Below are 21,616 nucleotides of genomic sequence, written 5' to 3'. Positions count from 1 at the left end.
GGAGGCCACTGGACCAGAGCCTCTGTATCAGGTTAACTCAAGACAACTTCAGAGACAGAAAACTACCAAAAAGAGACACACAATGTCTCCAAATAGATGCAAAACGACTGTAAAGAGACACACGACAGCTACAACATGACATAGCATAACTACAAAGATGCAAAATAACCACATAGAGATGCAAAATGCCCACAAAGAGACACAAAACCACCACAAAGAGATGCAAAACAAACACAAAAGGGTGCATGCCCAGGGGCACCTGGACTAGAACCTCTGCGTGAGGTGACTGTTAGAAAGTCTACATATAAAAAGACACCCCCTCACTACCCTCCACCCCCATCCACAAGTTTATAAAACCACTCCAGAAATCCAGAAGTGCATCAGCATATTAAAATGAGCCGACTTTCACTATCATGGAGGAGTAATTAGTGCATGGAGATAATAATGTTCTACATAGTTACTGTTATCACCTGATCATTAGTCGGACATTTTATTATTCATTATTTACAAAAGCCATTGTTAGAAAGTGATGTCGGTAAAGTGCAATTATCTTATCGGGCTGTTCATTGCAGGAGAAGTCCTCATCTTTATTGCATGGAAGAAACCATGTGGGAAAGAATGACCTGCCTCTAATTACTCAGGTGGGGTGCGTCAATCTTTCCCGCTCCATTATTAGAATCTGCCAGTGCTATGAAAACATCCTTTCTCCTTCAGTTTCAGCTGTGGCATGCAGGCGTTATTGCTCCAGGCTCAGTATGGATGTGATACAGGATGTAAGATGCATGAGAAAATCTCTAAGTGTTTCAAGTGACCCAAGAATAGGTTGCACGGTACTCACATGTAGTTTCCATAGAGCTTTACTATTTATTTCTCAGTGTTTAAATAAGATACGTTGGTTCCAGAGACTTCAGGTTGCAGTTACTTTTTGCTTGCTATCACATCCCAAACAAACCATATTCTACATTCTCATAGGGGAGAAAATAACAAACAACATAAAGGATAGGACAGGATATTGAATGGTAAGACTGCCATCTAGTGGCATCTACACACACACACACACACACACACACACACACACACACACACACACACACACACACACACACACACACACACACACACACACACACACACACACACACACACACACACACACACACACACACACACACACACACACACACACACACACACACACACACAATGCCATGGAACCATGTAAATCTAATCATTATTCTTTTTTTTTTTTTTTACCAGGGGTTGTTTATAACAATATCCCGCAACTGGTGGGCACCGAGGTGTTTTATCTTGAGATTTTCTTCAAATTCACTTTTTAGTGTAATGTATTAGTCGCCGACTCAAGAATGTTTGAAGGGCAGGGGCGAAAAATAAAAAGGGCAATACTGCACAACATGGGGCCCCACCAGCGCAACAAAAAGCTGTGATGCATCATGTATGATGAAATAGTCCTAATCCTTGATTTAGATTAGTATATTATCTATACTCTTAATCCCTTTTCCACTAGGGTACGAACATGCTCTTAATCCGCTTCTTGCTTCGTTATTTCTTGCAGATTTAAGTGCGACTCGATGTAGTAGTTTGTCGTAGTGTCGCCCCATGAAAGCAACGCCTCTTTCGCATTCCCCGTTCGTCAGCTACCAAAGAGAGGATCGTCTAATTAGCTAACCACAACAGGTTTTTTTTACGGTTTGCCAAATTCTTGCTCTGGAGGGCACATCATTTATTGTATGAAGGGACACCCTAGAGGGCACTCAATTCATTTTTTTTTTTTTAACATGTAAAGGGCAGCCAATACGGCAGAAGGGCCCTCATTAAGGCACATTATCGTATTGTCTTGTTCTAGAGGGCACATCATTATATAGTGTATGAATCATTTTGGGTTCTCGTTCATCTTTTCCCACACAACCAAATACATGCAGCCAACAAGCAGCTTACTCCACTACTATGTTAACCCTGAGGATCTTTTTTTGGTCCATGTTTTCCTTTGTGAAACAAGATGAATCGATGTCTTAAGTGAGTGAGAAAATGAACTCCAAAAACCAGTCCTCTAATATATTGATGCATAGACATCTGCTTCTTAGAAATACCCCATAATCTCCTTTAGTGCAAAAACAAACTGAATCAGAGATGATGGGGGGGATTAAGCATTTATTCCCGACCAAGATAACAAATAAATTACATGAAAATACACACGTCAAGTTGTGCAGCAGTAAGCAGCTTTTTAGATTAGAGCTGCCCCCACAACACAAAGAGGAGATCTTGTAGTTTAACCAGTTGTTTAGGACTCTGCTTTATCTGCCATGATCACAATAAAACGCTTTTGTTTAAATAACGACTTTGTATTAATTTTCTATTACAATGTCAATTAATACATCTATACATTATCAGTCAGTTAATTGTGATAGAACGTGAGAACTAAAAGATTCAAAATATGATTTATTTACCTTCCGTAACAATGTAAACACTGAACAGTTATCCAACAACAGATGCCGTTTGCATTCAGTAAGACGAGAGTGCAGCGATATAAAAAACAGTTATTCCTGGAGGAAAACAAAATCAGCACGAGTAAAAAGACACTTGAGAATCACTGAAGCGTAAGACTGGAACTATTTCATGATTTCACACACAGTTCAGGGCCAAATCTAAACTCTGCTCACAGCCGCACAACAACGCTGTGCTGATTTAAATAAATAGTGCCGCAGTGGATAAGATGTTAATTATACTTGGCAAGACATAAAGCTGCCGTCATGTGTTTTACCTCTGGGTGTCGCAAACAAAACACTGCCCTTTCCTCATATTCCTACCATCAACATTGTCTGTCTGAACTTATTTTGAATAAAAGGAGTTGCATTTTAATAAATCTGGGTTTGCAACGAGTCAAATTAAACTTTTGGAGAAACCTGACATCACGCTGTGTGGCCAATTATGTCACCAGCAACCAGACTTTGTCGGTCTGTTTTGAGAAGGTGAGAGAGTACGGCAATCAACCCTCTGTCGCTAAGACGGTAAAAAAACTAGACACAAACACTTATCTCCAACTGCCCGGAAGTTTGTGTAACAGTTGATGGTTTTCTGCAACAACCTCCAGCACAAAGCAAAGTCCCTCAGTCTTTTCTTTCTTTCTTTCTTTCTTTATCTACCCGCTGTGAAGTGAAGCTCCCTTTGAGTGCGATTGGTAATGTTGAGATCATAAAAACACTCTGACGATAATCAATAATTGTGAATCCACCTGTGCTACATTGGGATGGTTAAAGTACAAGTGACACTCCCACACATCCGCACAATCCTGCGGCGAATGTGAATGCAGCCTTAGACCCCGAAACAAAAGGAAATCACAGAGCAATACTTTTAAATGCACAAACCTGTTAAATTATTCCTTTGTCATTCAGGTAACACACATGTCAAGGAAGAGCCAATCAGTGCCTCTGTCTTTTGACTCTAGCCAATAATTAAGTAAAAACTACCCGACAGGGTGATGAGAGTAGGAAAGAAAAACAAAACTAACTTCCACAGCAGTTTGCTAACAGCCACGTTTTGCCTCAGAGGAACCGTCGTGGTGAGGAAGTCAACAAAGCTAAGAAATGTGGTTTAGTAACTTCTGGACTTGTGTCCACAATGTCCACACTTCAAAGCATCTCTTTCCCAAACCGTTCTTTTAAGTAAAACAAACAGGTTAAAGGGTGTACAGACAGACGCAGAGGAATTCGCAACTCTTTTTGTCCTTGGTGAGCGGAGCCAAAACCTGCATCTAAAATGTGTCTGTAGACTTCAGCTAACACTAAGATGTGCGGTGGTCCTCTCTCTGCTCTCGGTGTACAGCGTGGCTTTTGTGTGCGAGTGTGTGTGTGCATGGGGGTGGGATGATGATGTCAGAGGGCTAGCTGAGGAGGTCCGGCTGCAGGTCAATCCTCTGCAGGACATCCTCAGGCATGCACAGAACAGGATTCACCGGCTTGATTTGTTCGTCTCCGAGAAGAGAGAGACCGGCAACTCCGAACAGAGTGTGGAAAGGATCCACCTGCATAGAAGGAGGGAGCGGGGGACTTAATGAGAATCAGAAAGATACAAAAAACAAAAAAAAGGAGTTGCATGTCTTCCTCCACTAATAACTAGGGTTGTGATGACACACTGTAACAGCACAACTAATCACAAGTTTTAGCAAAGTAAAAATATGACACTGTGGACACCAAAGTCAAGTAATATCGGCTCAAGCGGGGGCAGTTCTCTCTTTCTACTTAACAAGCTTAGAAGCCTTTATATATATAAAAAAAGGAGTGGTGAAATTGAAAGCAATATATTTGCATAATTCACAGCTAAGGGAAAAATGATTCAGGTAATGGGATCTATTTTTTGGGGGGGATTTCTGCTGATGAAGTGGGTTTCATGTCATTATGAGAACGGAAATAATCCTAGTGAATCCAAACGATATACAGCTCATGTAAAGTATTTCCCATAGTAGTTCCCTTCTTCCCTACACATCTCAAAATGTATTGACAATGCTCTCTATAATGACCTGTAAGTATTCATATTTATACCACTGTACACATCAGATCCGTAGCACATACACCATATTCATATCGTACGTCCAGTAGTTTGTTCAGTACAAAATGTCTACTGTTAGCATTACTTATAATTACACTCTGCACTTTAGATGTTATACTATAATATACCTATGGGTGTGACGAGATGATATCTTGCGATGTAAAAATGTGCCGTTATTTCGCGCCGAGGTGAAAAGTTGTCTCGCGATATCAAATATGTAAGTGGATAAACGGCAACAGACTGACAGATAAGACACGGACAATATGTACGCAGTGAGCACTGTAACACAAACACGGAATATGTGGGTCCTGCAGCTTCTTTAACACTGGGCTACAAATTATAGGTTCAGCTCCCGAGCCGAGAGACAGCTGCTTGATAACCTGTCTTCACCAGCTGACTGACAGCAATGTACTAAACCAAAATAGTTTTTCATGTTTCATGTGAGGCGGTACCATACAGTCACTGCTCCACAGAGAGCTTGTTTGAAGCGTTGCGACGGTCGCCACTCGCTCATCGTACAGAACAGATACATTTCCATGTTATCAAATATATTGTTTTCCCTTGCCGTATATGTGTTTCGAACACATGAAGCATGCAGGAGTTAGCCGAGTGTGACAGCTCACCATGTCTCCCGGTCTATCAGCAAAACCTCCCGTCTCCTCGTCTTGACAGGCCAGAATAAACGACCGCAGCTTGGCCTTGTCGATCCAGTGGATCCTACCAATGATTTTCAGAGATGCCAAAACCCACCAAGAGTAGCACACATCTGGAAGCTAAATGGGACAAAGAAAACCAGAGCTTTGTCAGTACTGTAGCTCCATCTAATAAAGAATTAGCTGTGATGCCTGTAGAGGCAATCAAACAACATAAATGGATTCCCGTTTGATTTTCCAGCACAGCACCTGGCGGGCACAAACCTTCTCCGGTCGTCCATTGAGGCCTCCTGATGGCAGCTGCCTCTCACAGAGCCACCAGCCCAGCAGGTCAGCGTTCACCTGGTGCAGCTGACCAGTGAGCGACAGGAAGCCAGAGCAACAGTAAATCTGACAGACAGAAGGGAAAAGCCAAACCATAGAGGTGATATTTGAAACGGATTTTAGCAAGTCACTGCTCAAGAGGTGTGAATGAAATACCAGACACCTTCCAGAGTGAGGACATCCTGTTAGTGTCTGCTGTTCTGGGACCAACAATATTTGTGACGTGTGAATAATAATGAACAGTCTAATAACCTTTAAGTGGGAACCGTTTTTTTTCGCCTTCATATTTGCTGAAATGATCACTGTGTCCTAACAGCACGATGAGACATATGATCTGTGAAAAAAAATCAGGTAACCCTGCCTCCATCTGCTGCTCCGCCTGTATAAAAAAAAGGACGTAGACTCTACGTCGAGGTCTGTTCTTGCAACTTGATCCAATCGTACTCGACAACAGGAGTCGCCATCTTGTCAGACTTTGAATCTGACTCATTTCCTCTTACCAAAAAAAGGGCTAACCTAGTCATAAAGACTAGTATGGTTTTTTTGTACCAGGCCTAAATAGGTAAATAGGTTCAATTATGCTTAAATAGTTTAATAAAATAGGTTTAATTATGCTTAAATAGTTTAATTAAATGGGTTTAATTTTGCTGTGAAAACGGCCTATTTAACATGGGGGTCAATGAGAAATTGCTCTGTTATTAAACCTGCCCCTGGTGGCCACTCAGCGAACTGCAATTTTAGGCACTTCCATATCGGATCAACCGGGATGTCAGTGTGGTTGGGGCTTGATCTGCTCCTAATGGCATCTGAACGATTCCACAGTGACCGACCCTCAACCAATCAGAGCCAAGGAGTCTCTGTCACAGACTCAATGACGGCTCATGAACCCTGATCAAAGTGTGAAACTAGGCAGCACTGATCAAATATGAATCAACATTACTTTACTGTATTGTATATTTCTAGCATAAATTGATCAGAAACATATTTTAGTGAATAGTTTAGCAGTAAAATGAGGATGTTTCCGGCTGGTAGGCTTTGGCCCGACACGGTCACAAACCTTCTCATTTTACAGGACATCAGCGGACTCACCTGACCAGCGTGAGACTCGGAACCAGGTCTGCAGCCAAAACCGCCATCAAAGTTCATACAGGACAAGACAAACTCTACGGCTTTGTCAACATTTATTGTGTCCATCTTGTTCTTGGAAGGAGGAGAGGACAGAGCGTCAGATTATAAAGTGCTACAGTGTTTGATAAAAAAGTTAAAACATTTAAAAAAAAACATTATACACATACCAGCAATGCAAGTGTGGCAACAGCACAAAAGGAAAACCTTGTGTCTATTTCTCCTGTAAAGAAACAGAACATTAAACTATGTTAACATTATATTTTAATTACACTTTAATTTATATAAATGAGGGCTACACTACTGTTTACTGGGATTTCAGCTGCATGCCCAATATGACAACATTAAAGTTGTATATTTGTAATATATATGTATTTGTGATACAAACTGTGGGCTATTGCATCCCCTATACTCAAATGATTGTGTTCCATTATTCATTCACCCCTTTTTTCATTTAACGAGCGAGTGTTGCAGGAAACAGAAATCAGAAGAAGTCTCGCTCACCCCATTTGTCGCCTGCAAATGAGCCGTCTTCCTGCTGCAACCCTTTGATGTATTCCACTACTTTGTCCACATCAAGCACATCCACGCTGTCATACAGGCACAGGATCTAAGAAGCAATTACAAGTTTAAAAATACAGTAATTTAACCCAAAACACAGGGTTTGCTGAGCAATCCAGCTACCTGAAGCTAACGGATAAATTGAATTATGCTGGGAGTTAAAAAAAAATGTCCCTTTAACCATGAAGATCCTTCAAGAGGAACTATGTTACAAATCACCATAGATACTGAGGCTGCTCAAGACAAATATACTTTATACTGTAGAGAAATATAAAATATAGTGTTAGCCACTGAAACTGCTACAAAAACTTTTTAATAGTTGTGTCTTATCCAGGATTAGAACCAACTAAAACATATTTGTATTTCCAGTTAGCAACAATTCCAACCTCAAGAATAAGCATAAGGACCTGTGTTCACATAACGTATTTGTTTTTTTCTCGAAGCGCTCCGAGTACTTCTAAGTTGAAAATCTCTAAACATTTCAGCTTTCCTGGTGACAGGTGTCATCACTGTCACTCCTGTTTCGGAAACTATCACAACAAAGACTAGGGTTGTGTTGTATTCACCAGAAGAGTCCATATGAACTCATGTAGTACTCACAACATCTTAAGTGAAAGTTTTCCTAAAGCTCCTAGTTCTCAAGTTGCATTTGAAGGCAGCACTTTTTAGCTGTAACCCCCTGTTAACGTAGCATTAAGATAGCTACCTAGCTAATGTAAATGTCATTGTCTTAGAAGCAAAACACAACAGCAGCGATAGGAAGCGTTAGGATGAAGCCCTCCACGGCACCTGCCAGTGTCATTCTGCCAGAAAAAACGCTGTAGACACAGGCCCCAAGTCTGTCAAATGTCATCTTTACTGTCTCAAGACTCACCTGGACAGCGCTGAGGGTGTAGAGCAGGTGGGGGTCGTGTCCGATGCTGGCGCTGAGGCCTCCACACTCGTGTTGACAGGCTTTGATGAAGTCTATGATTTCCTGCCGGTTCATCCGGGGAAGCTGCCCCATCAGGTCCATAACTGTCAGGCCCCAGTAGATGCCGCTCATCCTCAGGTACTCTGACAGTGTGTATTCCTAGACGAACACAAACAATACATGAATGAACAAGAGGAGAGTACCGGATTACTGTACAGCCCATGGAAAAGTTTTATCCCTATGTTTATTTATTAATCCTTTGATCCAAATGGATGCCTCGACTTCCACCGGCCTGCTGTCGGGCCCTGCCCACCTTTTATCTTTTGGAGGCTGTAGCAGGCTCAGTTTTAAAGAAAATGAAGATATTATCACATTGAACGGGACGATCTAAGGAAACCATTGGTAACAAACAGACGATATGGTAGCTTGTCAGTAAGGGGGCTAAATAATGCGCCAAAGTCAGGCTAAATTTTGGTGAGGGAAAACTGACATGGCCTGTGTGTCCGCAGCGATGCACTCTGTGTCACAGCTGTGCAATTATATATAACAATATTTTACATAAGGCCGCACTTGGTTATATAAAGCCACTCACTAAAAACTACTGATGCATCATTCTTTAACGTTTTATCCCCGATGTTTTCATCAGTTCATGGACAACAGAATGTCTGTTGCGTTTTCCATTTCAACTTAGCGGATGCAAAAAACAACAACATGATATCTGCACTTTATACTGGCCGCCCTGCTTTCTAAATATCGGCATCGGCCGATGAAAAAACCCACATCGGTCGATCACTAGAGGTCCAACACTGGTGTCTGGTGATAACTTTGAGGTCTGGCTCATAGTTGGAGTCCCAGTTCATGTTGGATGGGATGGAGGTCAGGGCACTGTGCAGGCCAGTCAACCTCTTCCACACAAAAGTGGTAAAAACCATGTACTTATCAACCTGGCTTCGAGCATGGTAGCATTGTCATTTTGGAAGTAGAAAGGGCCTCTTCCCAAAACTGTTGCCACAAAGTTGGAAGCACACTTGTCTGACTTATATCGTTGTATAGTGTAGCTTAAAAGATTGCCTCGCCTAAACAATGAAAACAGAGCAAAAGTAGACAAAGGTAAGTGGACCGAGGTGTCTAGAAAAAAAACACATGTAGAAAAGTGGCTTTTACTCACGTAGTCATCCTTTTTGGAGCCGTAGGCAGCGATGTAGTCTGCATGTTTGTCCAGCAGCAGTGAGCTGGGAGCGTCAGGCTTAATGATGACATCTTTCACTTGGGTACCCTGCCATTAAACACATCCAAACATTTGAATCGTGACACACATTTTTAACTTATCTCGTTCATTGCAACCTCCATCCTGTCGTTGTCAAACCCGGTACTGAGTAAACTCATTCCGGTGTAGATAAATGACCGAATATGAACATAGAAACGAGCTGTTGACAGGCTGTGCTATCGAGCTACATGCTAACTCCGGTGCCGGCTACATTAGCCACTCTTTGCTGTAGTTAGCTGCTTTCACACGTTAGCGTTCAATGCGGCGCCACAGTTGGACGTTTCTTTCCACTTCCGCTATAATGTTATCTTAAAGTACGCTGCCTAAATATAACATTTGCAACATTACGCCGGTTACCATTCTGGAAATGTTAGCATGATCAGGCTGCTTCTGCTTCTTCTTCTTTTTTTCTTCTTCTTCTTCTTGTTTTGGGATTGCGGTTGGAAAACATCTGTTTGGTGCATTACCGACACCAACTGGTGTGGAGTGTGAATCAAATAACCTTAAACCTATATTAACAAAACAAAACACAATTTAATTAGAAGAAGAATTACTTTATTTATCCCGCAACGGGGAAATTTAATTTTTTTCACTCTTATTATTAATCATGTTACACACATAGGCCTGAAATACACACATGCACAGACAGGACCTATACATGCAATTAAAGAAAGATGTTAGAGCGAGGGGTGGCCGGCGCCAGTGACCAGCGCCCCAAGCAGTTGGTGCCTTGCTCAACAGCACCTCGAGCAGTTGATGCCTTGCTCAACAGCACCTCGGCAGTGCCCAGGAGATGAACTGGCACCTCTCCAGCCACCAGTCCACGCTCCATACATGGTCCACACAGGGACTTGAACCTATGGACTGAGCTACTGTCACCCATAAATTAAAAGCCAATTAAACCCTAACCATAATAATGACCTATATATTTCCAAACAAATGAGTTACCCTGAGAAAATGCAATATAATTTGATAGCACTGATTTTAATTATTTGGTAAAATATCTATAAAATCAAATTGTACTTTTTCTTTTCTGAGTAGTTCACTCATTGTCTTCTTTCTGGATGGTGTTTAGGTGCAGTAGCGAGCCCTTCTGCTACAGAGTGAACAGGACTACATCCTGCCCCTTCTGTCGAACAAAACCAAAGAATATTTTGCTTAATTTTGACTAAATGACAATTCTGAGGTACTCACCATTTACATTTTTTTCTCCTTCTACTGACAGGCTATGCCTCCATCCATGTATTCTTCCTCTACTGTGTCTGCAAATCATAATGCTGACATCCACAGTGACACTCATTGCAAACCAACTCTAGGCTACTTCTGACCTTTATGTAAAGTGCCTGTGGAGCACAAATCAACAAAAAGTGCTTTTCCAGCAGCATCTGAATCAGAACAAAAGCCGTTCTTGGCTGCCTCAGTGGTAGATAAAACATGATAAAGTGCCCTGCAGAGGTGCCCTTCCAGTGGAGAACACTTGATGAAGTGCCTTATAGGCTGTCCTGCATGATAGAAAATATGTAGTAATTAAACCTTGAGCCACATTTAATCCAAAAAAATTGATTCTCTACCCATCGGTGAACATCTGCAGAGTCATATATCTAACAAGGCATGAATTATGCAATAAAAGGAAAAACTAGAAGTGCTATTGTTAAAGAAATGTATGAAATATTAAAAACTCATTAGGCTACTTTGGTTGTTTCGGCTATAGGATTTTTATTTGTATTTTTTTTTAAGTCAGGTAATTTTGGGTGCATGACTGGGTTGTGGGCAGACCTCATGCACCTGTGGTGTTCAGAGGATGAGGCACTCACGCACGCAGTGTTGAAAATAAGAGATCCAACTTTTTAATTAAATTTAATGTATTCATTTATTACAGTGCACCGATGGCTTCACCAGGACTACTTAGTAGGGGTCATCTCCTGTTTTAATGAACACCCTGCAGCCAATCAGAACAGAGTTTTCATCCAGTCCATGGTATACATTTGAATAATCACTTCCACGAGAGACACAATTATTAACTAGGGCAACTGGCAACACATTTTGCATATAAAATATTGTATCATACTCCAGTGATTAATATACTATTCTACTATAGTAATCTATGGGCTTGCCAACCAGAGAGGAACTGTTTTCCCTGAGAAGCCAGTCGTTTAATCAGTTATACACTAATTGTTTTAAAAGGGTTTTGGTTTTCTTGGTTCATTCAACTTTAAAATTGAAACAAAAAAATAAAACTAAACCCTGATCAGTTCTAGATCGAATGGAATAATTTAATAAACGAATGGTATACATACAGCTTCACATGAATTCATCATTATGTCTTGAGTCGTTAAACAGTGATGTGTGTTACAGTGACATCTGAACCAATGCTACACACGTTACATCCACTTTAAGAAAAACATTTTCAGGGAACGTGCATCTTTACAGTCAGAGAAATCATTAGACACATTTGTCTTTTCTAACACATTCTGGTGGGAAGTGGATTTGTAGAGACCAAGATTGAAATGGTTCTGCTGTATGAAGAATGATATTTGTTTGATATTGAGCAGGCACAGAGGGTCAGTGGGGATAGCCAGACACTGCAAGTGTGTCACTTTTGATAGGATGTCAAAGCAATGGAGAATACGACCAAAATCAACCTGCTCCTCTTCCCCCAAATGGGACAATCGAGCCTCACAAAAAAAGACAAATTATTCACCAGATAACCTCTGACAACTTTGTGCCTGGCTGCCATTGTTTACTACTTACAGAGGCTGAAGCCTGAGGACACGGTTCTTCAGTCTTTTATCTGAATGTGGTGATCTTCAACTCATCAAGTCACAAAATAAGACCACAGTTCTCAGCTGCATTTGGAAAACCATTCAAAATGTGACAGGTCTTGTTAACAGGGTTTGATGTTAGCTGCTTAGAAAAGTGGGACTACAGTGAAGCAACTCAGGGTCTGGATCAGTCTGAAAAAAGCAAGGCAAGATGAAGTGCTTTTAAGGCAAACAACATTTAGAAGCTGTACATCATAGAGTATAAGTAAGCAAATCTATTCCCAGGAACACATGTACGCATGTATAGAAAAGTTAAAACAAAGTACATTTGAATAAGTCAGGTGTGCAGAGTTCACTTCTTGAATTTTCCCAGGTGTTCTCGGGCAATGATGAGTCTTTGGATTTGAGCTGTGCCCTCGTAGATCTACGAGAGGAAATAATAATAATAATAAAGGAAATTCAGCTATGCCTAATACCTCTGTTAGCAGTGATTAGGTGCACAACACCATCACCTACCTGGTAGATCTTGGCGTCTCTCATCAGCTTCTCCACAGGGTAGTCGCTGTTGAAGCCGTTACCTCCAAACACCTGGACGGCATCAGTGGCCACCTGATTGGCGATGTCTCCAGCGAAGGCTTTGGCGATGGAGGCGTAGTAGGTGTTCCTGCGACCCTGGTCCACTTCCCAGGCAGACCGCTGGTATGCCATCCTAGCCAACTCCACCTTCATCGCCATCTCAGCTAGGAGGAAGGACACGGCCTGGTGCTGCAAAACAGGAGACGGAGGGGCCTGTTGATCCTGTACTCCTCTTTTTACTTAAAACACTGTACAGTTTTTGTCACCTGATTGTTAGTTACTATTATAGTTAAGACAGCATTAATGCTCTTATTTGAATTTTTAAGCAGCTTTCTGTAGTGTATTATGTAATTCAGTGATCTCAAAACTAGGTATAACAGCATCTAAAGCCTGTGATGGAACTACAGATTTAAAAAGAAGCAAACTAACCTCAGCAATAACTTTGCCAAAGGTCTTCCTCTCCAGTGCATAATAGGTAGCTTCGTCAAGGGCCCTCTGTGCCAGACCTGTTGCTCCTGCTGCCACCTGCAATGAATCAATTACATTAGGAATTATTAAATTAGTAACAACAAACAAAAATCTTCAGTGACAAATACAATTAAACATGGGGAAATAATCTGCTTGCGTGTGAAACTGTTTGGTTGTTGTGCTGGAATATCAGATAGTATATGATATAGGTAAAAATGCTCTTTTTGGTGATGTCTTTGATGCTATAGGTAGTGTAAAGTCCTATGAGCTAGGTGAAAGGTACACCTGGAAAAATACTTGGAGCACATCAGTTTTAACCCATTTTCACGTGTTCTTTTTATGTCCACACATATCCAAAGGTTGCATTTTCTGCAGTAGGATGACACTAAAGTTTACTGTAATCAAGGTCCTGCTGTGCCTTTTATAATAGAAATGTAAGAAAAATCTGAGGAGACTAGAGCTGCTAATTATATTTGTTTTTTTTACTCCTGGTGCATTACTTTTTTTTTTTTTTTTTTTTAATTAAACCATAAGTGAGATATCTTTGGTGTTACCGATTTCCAGTTCGGTCAGAGGACTCACCGGAGGCCGAGTGTTGTCAAAGGCACCCATAGCAATTTTGAAGCCGTGTCCTTCTCCAATAAGGACGTTCTCCTTTGGTATCCTAACATCCTCAAAGGTGATGCCTCTGGTATCAGAGCACCTCTGGCCCATGTTCATCTCCTACGAGCACAAAACAAACAAGGACATGTTTTCAGGAAATGGTGAACACAACAACAATGAGGAGTTGCATCCTAGATTTACAAACAATAATTCAACCAATGTTTCTAACCTCAAAGAAAAACACTGATCTTAATACAAAACCACTTATTGGGTTAGATAGAGAAAGAAAAACAACTAATCAACCGTATATCTTACCTTCCTTCCTATTTGAATTCCTGGAGTGTCAGCCTCCACGATGAAGCCAGTAAAAGCCTTGCTGGTTGGACACTTAGGATCTGGGTTAGTGCGGGCCAGGAGGAAGTACCTAGGAATATGAAAGACAGATAAAAGTTCAAATATCCTTCAGAGCAACAGACAGATGTTTTTGTATTCATCACCTTTAAGAATACACACGCAAGCACATCTATCCTTAAAAAGCCACTCATTGACACAATGCATTCCCCATCCCCTTACCCTAACCATCACAACTAAATGCCTAGCCCCCGACCCTTAGGGCGCACTCACACTGGTCAAACGCACCAGGCTTGACCCGAAAAACCTGTTTTGGCCCGGTGCGGAAGGACAGTGTGAGTGCGCCCTTACTCTAACCTAAACCTAAAAACCAAGTCTTAACCCCCCAAACAGGCTTTTGAAGTGTTGATTCAAGTTCATGATCGTTCTGCTGCACCACAAAATGCAGCCTTCAAAATGACCATGAAGTCGAATCCACTTAAAAGTGGCACATTAGTGTATATTGTTAGTGGACAATAGGAGCAGTAGTACACACCAGTTAGCTTTCCCACCATTGGTGATCCACATCTTCTGCCCATTGACAACATACTCGTCGCCCATCTTCACAGCTTTAGTCTTGAGGCCGGCCACATCAGAGCCCGCCCCGGGCTCCGTCACACAGTACGCCTGCCAAAACACACAGTAAGCTAACACCGTCTGATCTGATGCACAAGCAGATCAGTACCTCCTTTTTTATTTTATTTTTTAATTATTTTTGCTCATGTCAGCATTCGTAGTTAAGTAGTACTATGATATGTCAGGGATTCGGTTTTTGTTACACCTAGAAACTACATGTACACGTGCTAGGGAAGTAAAACACAATTATAGATATAATTCATGCTGCCCATTTAAACATACAGTATGATCTGGATAGCATAAAATATTTAATTCAGTCTTCGGTAAGCATGAGTTGATATAATCACGTAAAATACAAGTACCTCCTTGAGTTATTGTACTATTATTGTACAACTATATACTTACACACATAAGAGGCTCCTCAGTCATCCTCCCCAGGTATTTCCTCTTCTGTGCATCACTGCCAGCTATAATAACAGGCATTTGCTGCAAGGGAGAAACATATAAAACTTTATTCTAACTGAGCTACAACCACTGTTAATCATTGTTATGACCGATGCACATCCTGGTAATAATTAAAAGGTTGCATATGGAGAATTAGCAGAACACCTCCATCTAGTGTCTCAAGATCGTAGTCGCAACAGAAAATAATTCAAGCGGGTTGCCAGGTTTGTTGCAGTGTGAAGCGATCATCCTGCGCCATGTTAAGTGATAAATCATATGGGGTATCACAAAGCAATTTCAGTCAAAAGCAACTGGACGTGGTTATTTGTCGAAGAAGACGTTTCACCTCTCATCCAAGAGGCTTCATCAGTTCATGTACGCATCTGACCAGGCTGGGACTGGACCAACTATCTGGTGTGGAGATAGGGTAACGACTAATTTCGACTAATTTCGACTATTTTCAAATTAGTACACTCACAAGAACTTGTAGAAAATTTAAATAGACCTGGCTTCTAATGTTAATCGAGACCGGCTTCAAACCTGGAGACAGACCCGGCCCAGAAGCCTACAGGAGGCATGGGTTTTAATGCCGTTGAACTCCTTTCTCTCAGTCCATCAAGTGAATGCTTGGCCTATATTGACTGTTGTTTTTGCCCGTCTCCAGTCACTCAGCTGCTGGGACAAATAAGCAGCTGCAGGATTGGCAAACTCCATTTCACCCAGTGCCAGCCTTGAGTAGCTGCGCCAAAACCACCTGGCAACACTGCATGTTCTTCCCGTGTCTGCGTGGGTTCTCCCCGGATTCTCCTGCCTCCTCCCATAGTCCAAAGACATATTAGGTTAATTGATGACTCTAAAATTACCTACCTGTAGGTAGGTGTGAATGGTTGTCCGTCAACATTTGTCTCTATGTGCCCTGTCCTGTTCTGCAAGTTTATGCTTGTTGAAGTAAAGTGGAAGTTTCTGGCACAAGTTAACCTACTTTAAATAAAAGTGGATGGAGAAGGGAATCAAGTCTGAAGAGGTCAAAACTCCAACAGTATATACTGTATATAGAACAACTTTATTGTGAGGCTGACGCGTTTCGGTTCGTGACCTTGGATGACCCTGATTAAGCCCCAAAACAGAAACATGCCAGCCTCACAATAAAGTACTGTAGTTCTATACACTACAATTTCTGCTGAAGCAACACACGCATCAGTTTCAGGGGGTGTCCCTACTGGTGAATACCTTAAAAGACTACTTTTGTTATTTGAATCAACAGACCCTTTAAAAACAACAACTTACACCCAGAGAGTTTGCTTCGATTGCAGTCTGTACTCCTGTGCAGCCATAAGCCAACTCTTCAGTTATGAGACAGTTGTCAAAGATAGACAAGCCCATTCCACCTGAATACAAACAGATAACAGAGCAGGGTTTATTTCAGACTTGCGTGAAATAAAAATGTTAACATTTAAGCTGAGATGCCATTTCAATACAATATACATTTATTATGGGTAGTTATTGTTTAGGCCATTATCTAATAACAAAATTGATATGAGAAAAGAGGTTTCAGGATCTGCGTGACTACCGCAAAGGATAATGTGAAGCAAAAATTTCCAAAAAGTCATTTTGAAATAGTCAACGAGAGGACGTACCATAGTCCTGTGGAATGTGGCCGTTCATCAAACCAAGCTCCCATGCCTTCTTGATGATGGGAAAAGGATACTGCAAAATGACAAGACATGTTATGTTAACACTGAAGTTTATTGTTGCCCGAGGACAAATTGACAGGTTTCAGCCGCACAGAGACAGGCTGAGAGGTTTGAAACCTACCAATCTCCTATTAAGTTGGGGAGAGTCACCAAGTATACACTGAGATGGGCCCATTTCTTTAACAACCCGTGCCTGAACTTTCCCTTTTGGTTGATGTTTATGACTTTTCAGGTGAGATTGAGGCAAAGTCCCTCACACACTAATAAACTAAATATCTAGTGCGACAACATTTGGCAGCTTTAATGCCTGCTAACCAACAGGTCAAGCTGTATTTAATCTATACACTCACTTCACCACTTCTGTCAAAGGCAGGTGCAGCAGGGACAATCTCTTCACGTGCAAACTTCCTCGCCAACTGTTGGAACTCCTTCTGCTGATCCGACAGCTCTGGGGACCAAAGCAGCAAGAATACCAAAGATGAGCAACTTCAACACACACTTTAACTGCAGACACACAGTTTTTCAATATCAGTTCAGAGCACAACAAAGACTAACATTGTATTAGATCCATGTGATCTGTCTAACTAACTACTGAAGCTTCATGTTATCTTCACATAACTTTACAGTTTATTTTGGCACAGAATGAGAAACATTTTGTCGCTCATCTCTTACACTGGTGCCCGAGGAAATGTTTTCACAGCCAGGACGACAGGAGGAACAAATTCAGCAACCAATACATATTTCATTGTACACATCCGGCATTTGAGTATTGCTGGAAGGCAATCAGATATGACAACATGTGAACATTGGTTTTTCACATCCTAACTCACCAAATGAGAAGCCGAGGGATGCTGAGCTGTGGGATAATGCATCACTGGCTGCAGCAGCTGAGGAGCCGTGCAGCCGGACCGCAGATCGCACACTGGCTTTGAGAACCTGTGCATGGAGGGAGAAAACAGGAACATAAAACAAAGTTAAAAGTTAACTTTAAATCAGGACACTGCCACACCGTTTACTGTTACAGGTGAAAAGTCAGTAAAACAAAAGCTAGCTAACGATAGCTAGACCCAGATTGTGATCATACGTTATATTAATGTACCCAAATCACAGGTGCTTTTTTTTCACTGGACACTTTAACTTGCACATTACCACCTGCACTGGTCATACAAATACAGTCACCTATATTTCATGTATATAATTCAATGCCATATGTTTAGTTTTGCTTGTGATCATGTTTATATTTATGTAGGCACTGTCAAATCAAGTCAAATTCCTTGCAATGAAAATTGTCTGGCAATAAACCTGATTCTGATTGTGATCAAAGTCAGTTAGGCATTTGTTTACCCCCCCAAAATAAACCCCCTATGATGTTTGACAAGAAAACAAAATGCCCCCCTTGGGCAGACCTCCCCAGGTAAGCGTTTGAAGATGAGTGAGTGAGTTAAACGACCTTCTGGGGGGTTGTTGTTATTATTGAATGACATGTAAACACCAACGTTAAGCCAATGTTAACAAAGTAGGTGCGCAAACTTCCCGTTGTAATTAAGTGTAAAGAAACAATGACGTAACTCAACGACGCTAGCCTCCGTTAGCCACTAACAGCTAGCAAAGCTATCACTCGGTTGACTGTAAAAGGGAAACGCGTACAGGACAACACGCCGCGGCGAACAACCTTTACTCAAACTTATGCTGCTGAATTATTTCCAATTTAAAGACACGTACCTTGTTGAACAACATTGTGGTGTCGCTGGCACACAAGCCGCATAAACAAACTGGACCGCTAACCTTTGTCCTACATATAAGTACGCGCCCTCTCAGCCAATCACAGCAGCGAGGTTGATCACGTGCCGTTTTCCGGTCTCCTGAATGTGACTTTTAGCCCAGTTCGTTACCCAACGTTTCTAAACAGTCCATGTGCATAACCTGGACCACAGACATGATGTAGTCTACATGGACTGAACCGAACCTCTCGGGTTATAAAGGGAAGGGACCTCAAATGGGGAGATACCCCCACTCGGATTGGAACAAAACACCAGGTTTACTGCAAACGTTGTTAAACTGACACTGTGACACACACCATGTCTGCCAGAGTCAGTGCAGATCACTGACTGCGGTCACGTCAGCCGCCACTTAGGGTCTGTTGCGCGTCTATTAGTGCACTTACGGTCTATAAGTAAGACTTGGTCAAAGTGAATGGGAGAGCAGGTTTTTATACCCTGCGCATGTGTGTGTGTGTGTGTGTGTGTGTGTGTGTGTGTGTGTGTGTGTGTGTGTGTGTGTGTGTGTGTGTGTGTGTGTGTGTGTATGTGTGTGTGTGTATATGTATGTACATGTGCATATGTATATATAAACATGAGGGAAATTATAGGTTTGCTAATATATATACGTGTGTGTGTGTGTGTGTGTGTGTGTGTGTGTGTGTGTGTGTGTGTGTGTGTGTGTTTGTGTGTGTATGTATGTACAGGTGCATATGTATATATAAACACGAGGGAAATTAGAGGTTTGCTAATATTTACAATGGATTCTTGTTCACAGTGATTCTGACGATAAATATATATATACACGTGTGTGTGTGTATACATGTACATGTGCATATGTGTATATAAACATGAGGGAAATTATAGGTTTGCTAATATTTACAATGGATTCTTGTTCACAGTGATTCTGACTATAAATATATATATATATATATATATATATATACTTATATATATATATATATATATATATACGTGTGTGTGTGTGTGCATGTACATGTGCATATGTATATATAAACATGAGGGAAATTATAGGTTTGCTAATATTTACAATCATCAAGACACTTTACTGTATGGTTTTATCATAAATTTAATTCAAAATCCCTCCCACTGTCAAAGTGCAATTTCCTGATATTCAAGAATTATTTAAAATTATGCCATAGGAGGTTTATTAATATTTACAATGGATTCGTGTTCACAGTGACGTTGACTATCATTATGGAAAATATCAAAACATTGGCGAATATTGCACTTTGACAGTGGGAGGGATTTAGAATCTAATTTGTTATTAAACCATACAGTAAAATGTTTTGATATTTTCCATAATGATAGTCAGAGTCACTGTGAACACGAATCCAGTGTAAATATTAGCAAACCTCTTTTGGAATAATTTTAATCAATTCGATTCAAATCAGGAATGTGCACAGTGTATAAAACACTGCTTTCCCATCCACTTTGGACTAGTCAGGCACCCGGTAAGTGCAGTAATAGACACGCAACAGATACTAAGTGGCGGCTTGTTTGACCGCAGTCACGGCCTGGCCGTGTACGCAGAGCGCCCAAGCTCCAGTATTGAAATATTCAAGGAATTGATGGAAGGTATGTTCACAGAAATTGAGCACAAGGTCATGTTCATTTCTGGTGATTTCAATATAGATGTATTAAATCCTAACACACATTTATTGACTCATGAGTTTATTGCTGCAATGTACAGTATGAGACTATATCCTCACTCTGCTACCCTAATACATAATAATTTCACTAATAATGTTGAAAAAAACACAGTGAGTGGGCTTCTAATGAATGATATCAGTGGCCATATGTCAGTTTTTGTGATCTAGGACTGTGGCTGTGGGATAAAGAAGGGTGAAACTATAACTAGATACAGAAGAGAGAGAGCGGAAGGAGCTATAAATACATTTAAAGTGGATTGATATTGCAAATATTAATTTAGCCTCGCATGAGGGGTGGGGGGCAGAGGGCTCTGAAAAGTGTGCTAAAGTGCCCGCTTGAAGACAAAACGTGTGCTAAAGTTCCCTCTAAGAGCCAAAACGTGTGCTCAAGTGCCCTCTCAGAGCGAAAATGTGTGCTAAAGTGTCCCCTGGGAGCCAAAACGTGTGCTAAAGTGCCTGCTGGGAGCCAAAACGTATGCCCAAGTGCCCTCTAAGAACCAAAACGTGTGCTAAAGTGTCCCCTGGGAGCCAAAACGTGTGCAAAAGTGCCCTCTGGGAGCCAAAACGTGTGTGTTTTATAGTGCCCTTTTCCAGGGACGGCAGTAACTCAGTCCATAGGTGACTTTGTTGGGAACCAGAGGGTCGCCAGTTCAAGTCCCTGTGTGGACCATGAATGGAGAGTCGACTGGTGATTGGAGAGGTGCCAGTTCATCTCCTGGGCACTGCCGAGGTGCTGTTGAGCAGGGCACCGGACCCCCAACTGCTCAGGGCGCGGGTCACTGGCAGCCCCCTCGCTCTAACATCTCTCCTTAATCCCATGTATATAGGTCCTGTGTGTGTATTTCGGGCCTGTGTGTGTGGTTAACACATATGACAATAATAGTGAAAAAATTGAATTTCCCCATTGTGGGACGAATAAAGGAATTCTTCATTTTGTTCTGCTTAATTATGCTGCTATAGGCCTAGTCTGCTGGGGGATAATACTTTTCCTGATACTCTGAGCTTCTCTCCTCTCTGTCTGTATCATCCATGTCTCATCAATGCATGTTACTAATTCACTTCTTCCCCAGAGTTGTTCTTGTGCTTTGTCATCTCAGGTCTCTGCTGATCGTGGTGGTGCCTGCTGCCGTGGTCCTGCATGACGCTTCCTGCTTCTCTTATAATCTATCACCGTAGCTGTGCTTTAAGCCTGTGAATGTTCTCATTTGCCAGGCAATTTCCGTTTAAAAAGCAACTGGACTTGGTTATTTGCTTACCTGGACTTCTG

At 41.5% G+C, this 21,616-nt stretch overlaps 2 protein-coding genes across 2 annotated transcripts; both read right to left on the bottom strand.

Annotated features, from left to right (window-relative positions):
• Positions 1–2,163: 2,163 nt before the first annotated feature.
• rabggtb (Rab geranylgeranyltransferase subunit beta) lies at positions 2,164–9,819 on the bottom strand. Its single transcript, XM_083928981.1, has 9 exons — positions 9,764–9,819; positions 9,308–9,415; positions 8,101–8,298; positions 7,170–7,275; positions 6,836–6,888; positions 6,630–6,740; positions 5,481–5,606; positions 5,187–5,336; positions 2,164–4,039 (listed from the first exon to the last, which is right to left on the bottom strand). The coding sequence occupies exons 1-9, from the start codon at positions 9,764–9,766 to the stop codon at positions 3,899–3,901; spliced, it is 996 nt and encodes a 331-aa protein (XP_083785107.1). The 5' UTR covers positions 9,767–9,819; the 3' UTR covers positions 2,164–3,898.
• A 1,839-nt stretch (positions 9,820–11,658) lies between these two features.
• On the bottom strand, positions 11,659–18,708 carry acadm (acyl-CoA dehydrogenase medium chain). The gene is made up of 12 exons (XM_083929133.1): positions 18,642–18,708; positions 17,750–17,855; positions 17,270–17,367; positions 16,863–16,932; positions 16,513–16,613; positions 15,187–15,267; positions 14,702–14,832; positions 14,131–14,239; positions 13,795–13,935; positions 13,174–13,269; positions 12,685–12,933; positions 11,659–12,592 (listed from the first exon to the last, which is right to left on the bottom strand). The coding sequence occupies exons 1-12, from the start codon at positions 18,654–18,656 to the stop codon at positions 12,521–12,523; spliced, it is 1,269 nt and encodes a 422-aa protein (XP_083785259.1). The 5' UTR covers positions 18,657–18,708; the 3' UTR covers positions 11,659–12,520.
• Positions 18,709–21,616: the final 2,908 nt, after the last annotated feature.

This window comes from Echiichthys vipera, assembly GCF_963691815.1.
Source record: "Echiichthys vipera genome assembly, chromosome: 15".
In the NCBI taxonomy this organism is placed as follows: domain Eukaryota; kingdom Metazoa; phylum Chordata; class Actinopteri; order Perciformes; family Trachinidae; genus Echiichthys; species Echiichthys vipera.
This window is presented reverse-complemented; position numbering and strand designations above follow the sequence as displayed.

Bases quoted from the DNA above. Each gene is read 5' to 3' on its own strand.
- rabggtb (XM_083928981.1), bottom strand. The intron at 6,741-6,835 runs GTATGTGTATAA...CCTCCTTCCAAG, and splicing joins TTGCCACACTTGCATTGCTG to AACAAGATGGACACAATAAA. The intron at 5,337-5,480 runs GTTTGTGCCCGC...TGTCCCATTTAG, and splicing joins TCAATGGACGACCGGAGAAG to CTTCCAGATGTGTGCTACTC.
- acadm (XM_083929133.1), bottom strand. The intron at 15,268-16,512 runs GTAAGTTGTTGT...TCTCCCTTGCAG, and splicing joins TCGAAGCAAACTCTCTGGGT to CAAATGCCTGTTATTATAGC. The intron at 12,593-12,684 runs GTAGGTGATGGT...TTCCTCTCGTAG, and splicing joins GAGACGCCAAGATCTACCAG to ATCTACGAGGGCACAGCTCA.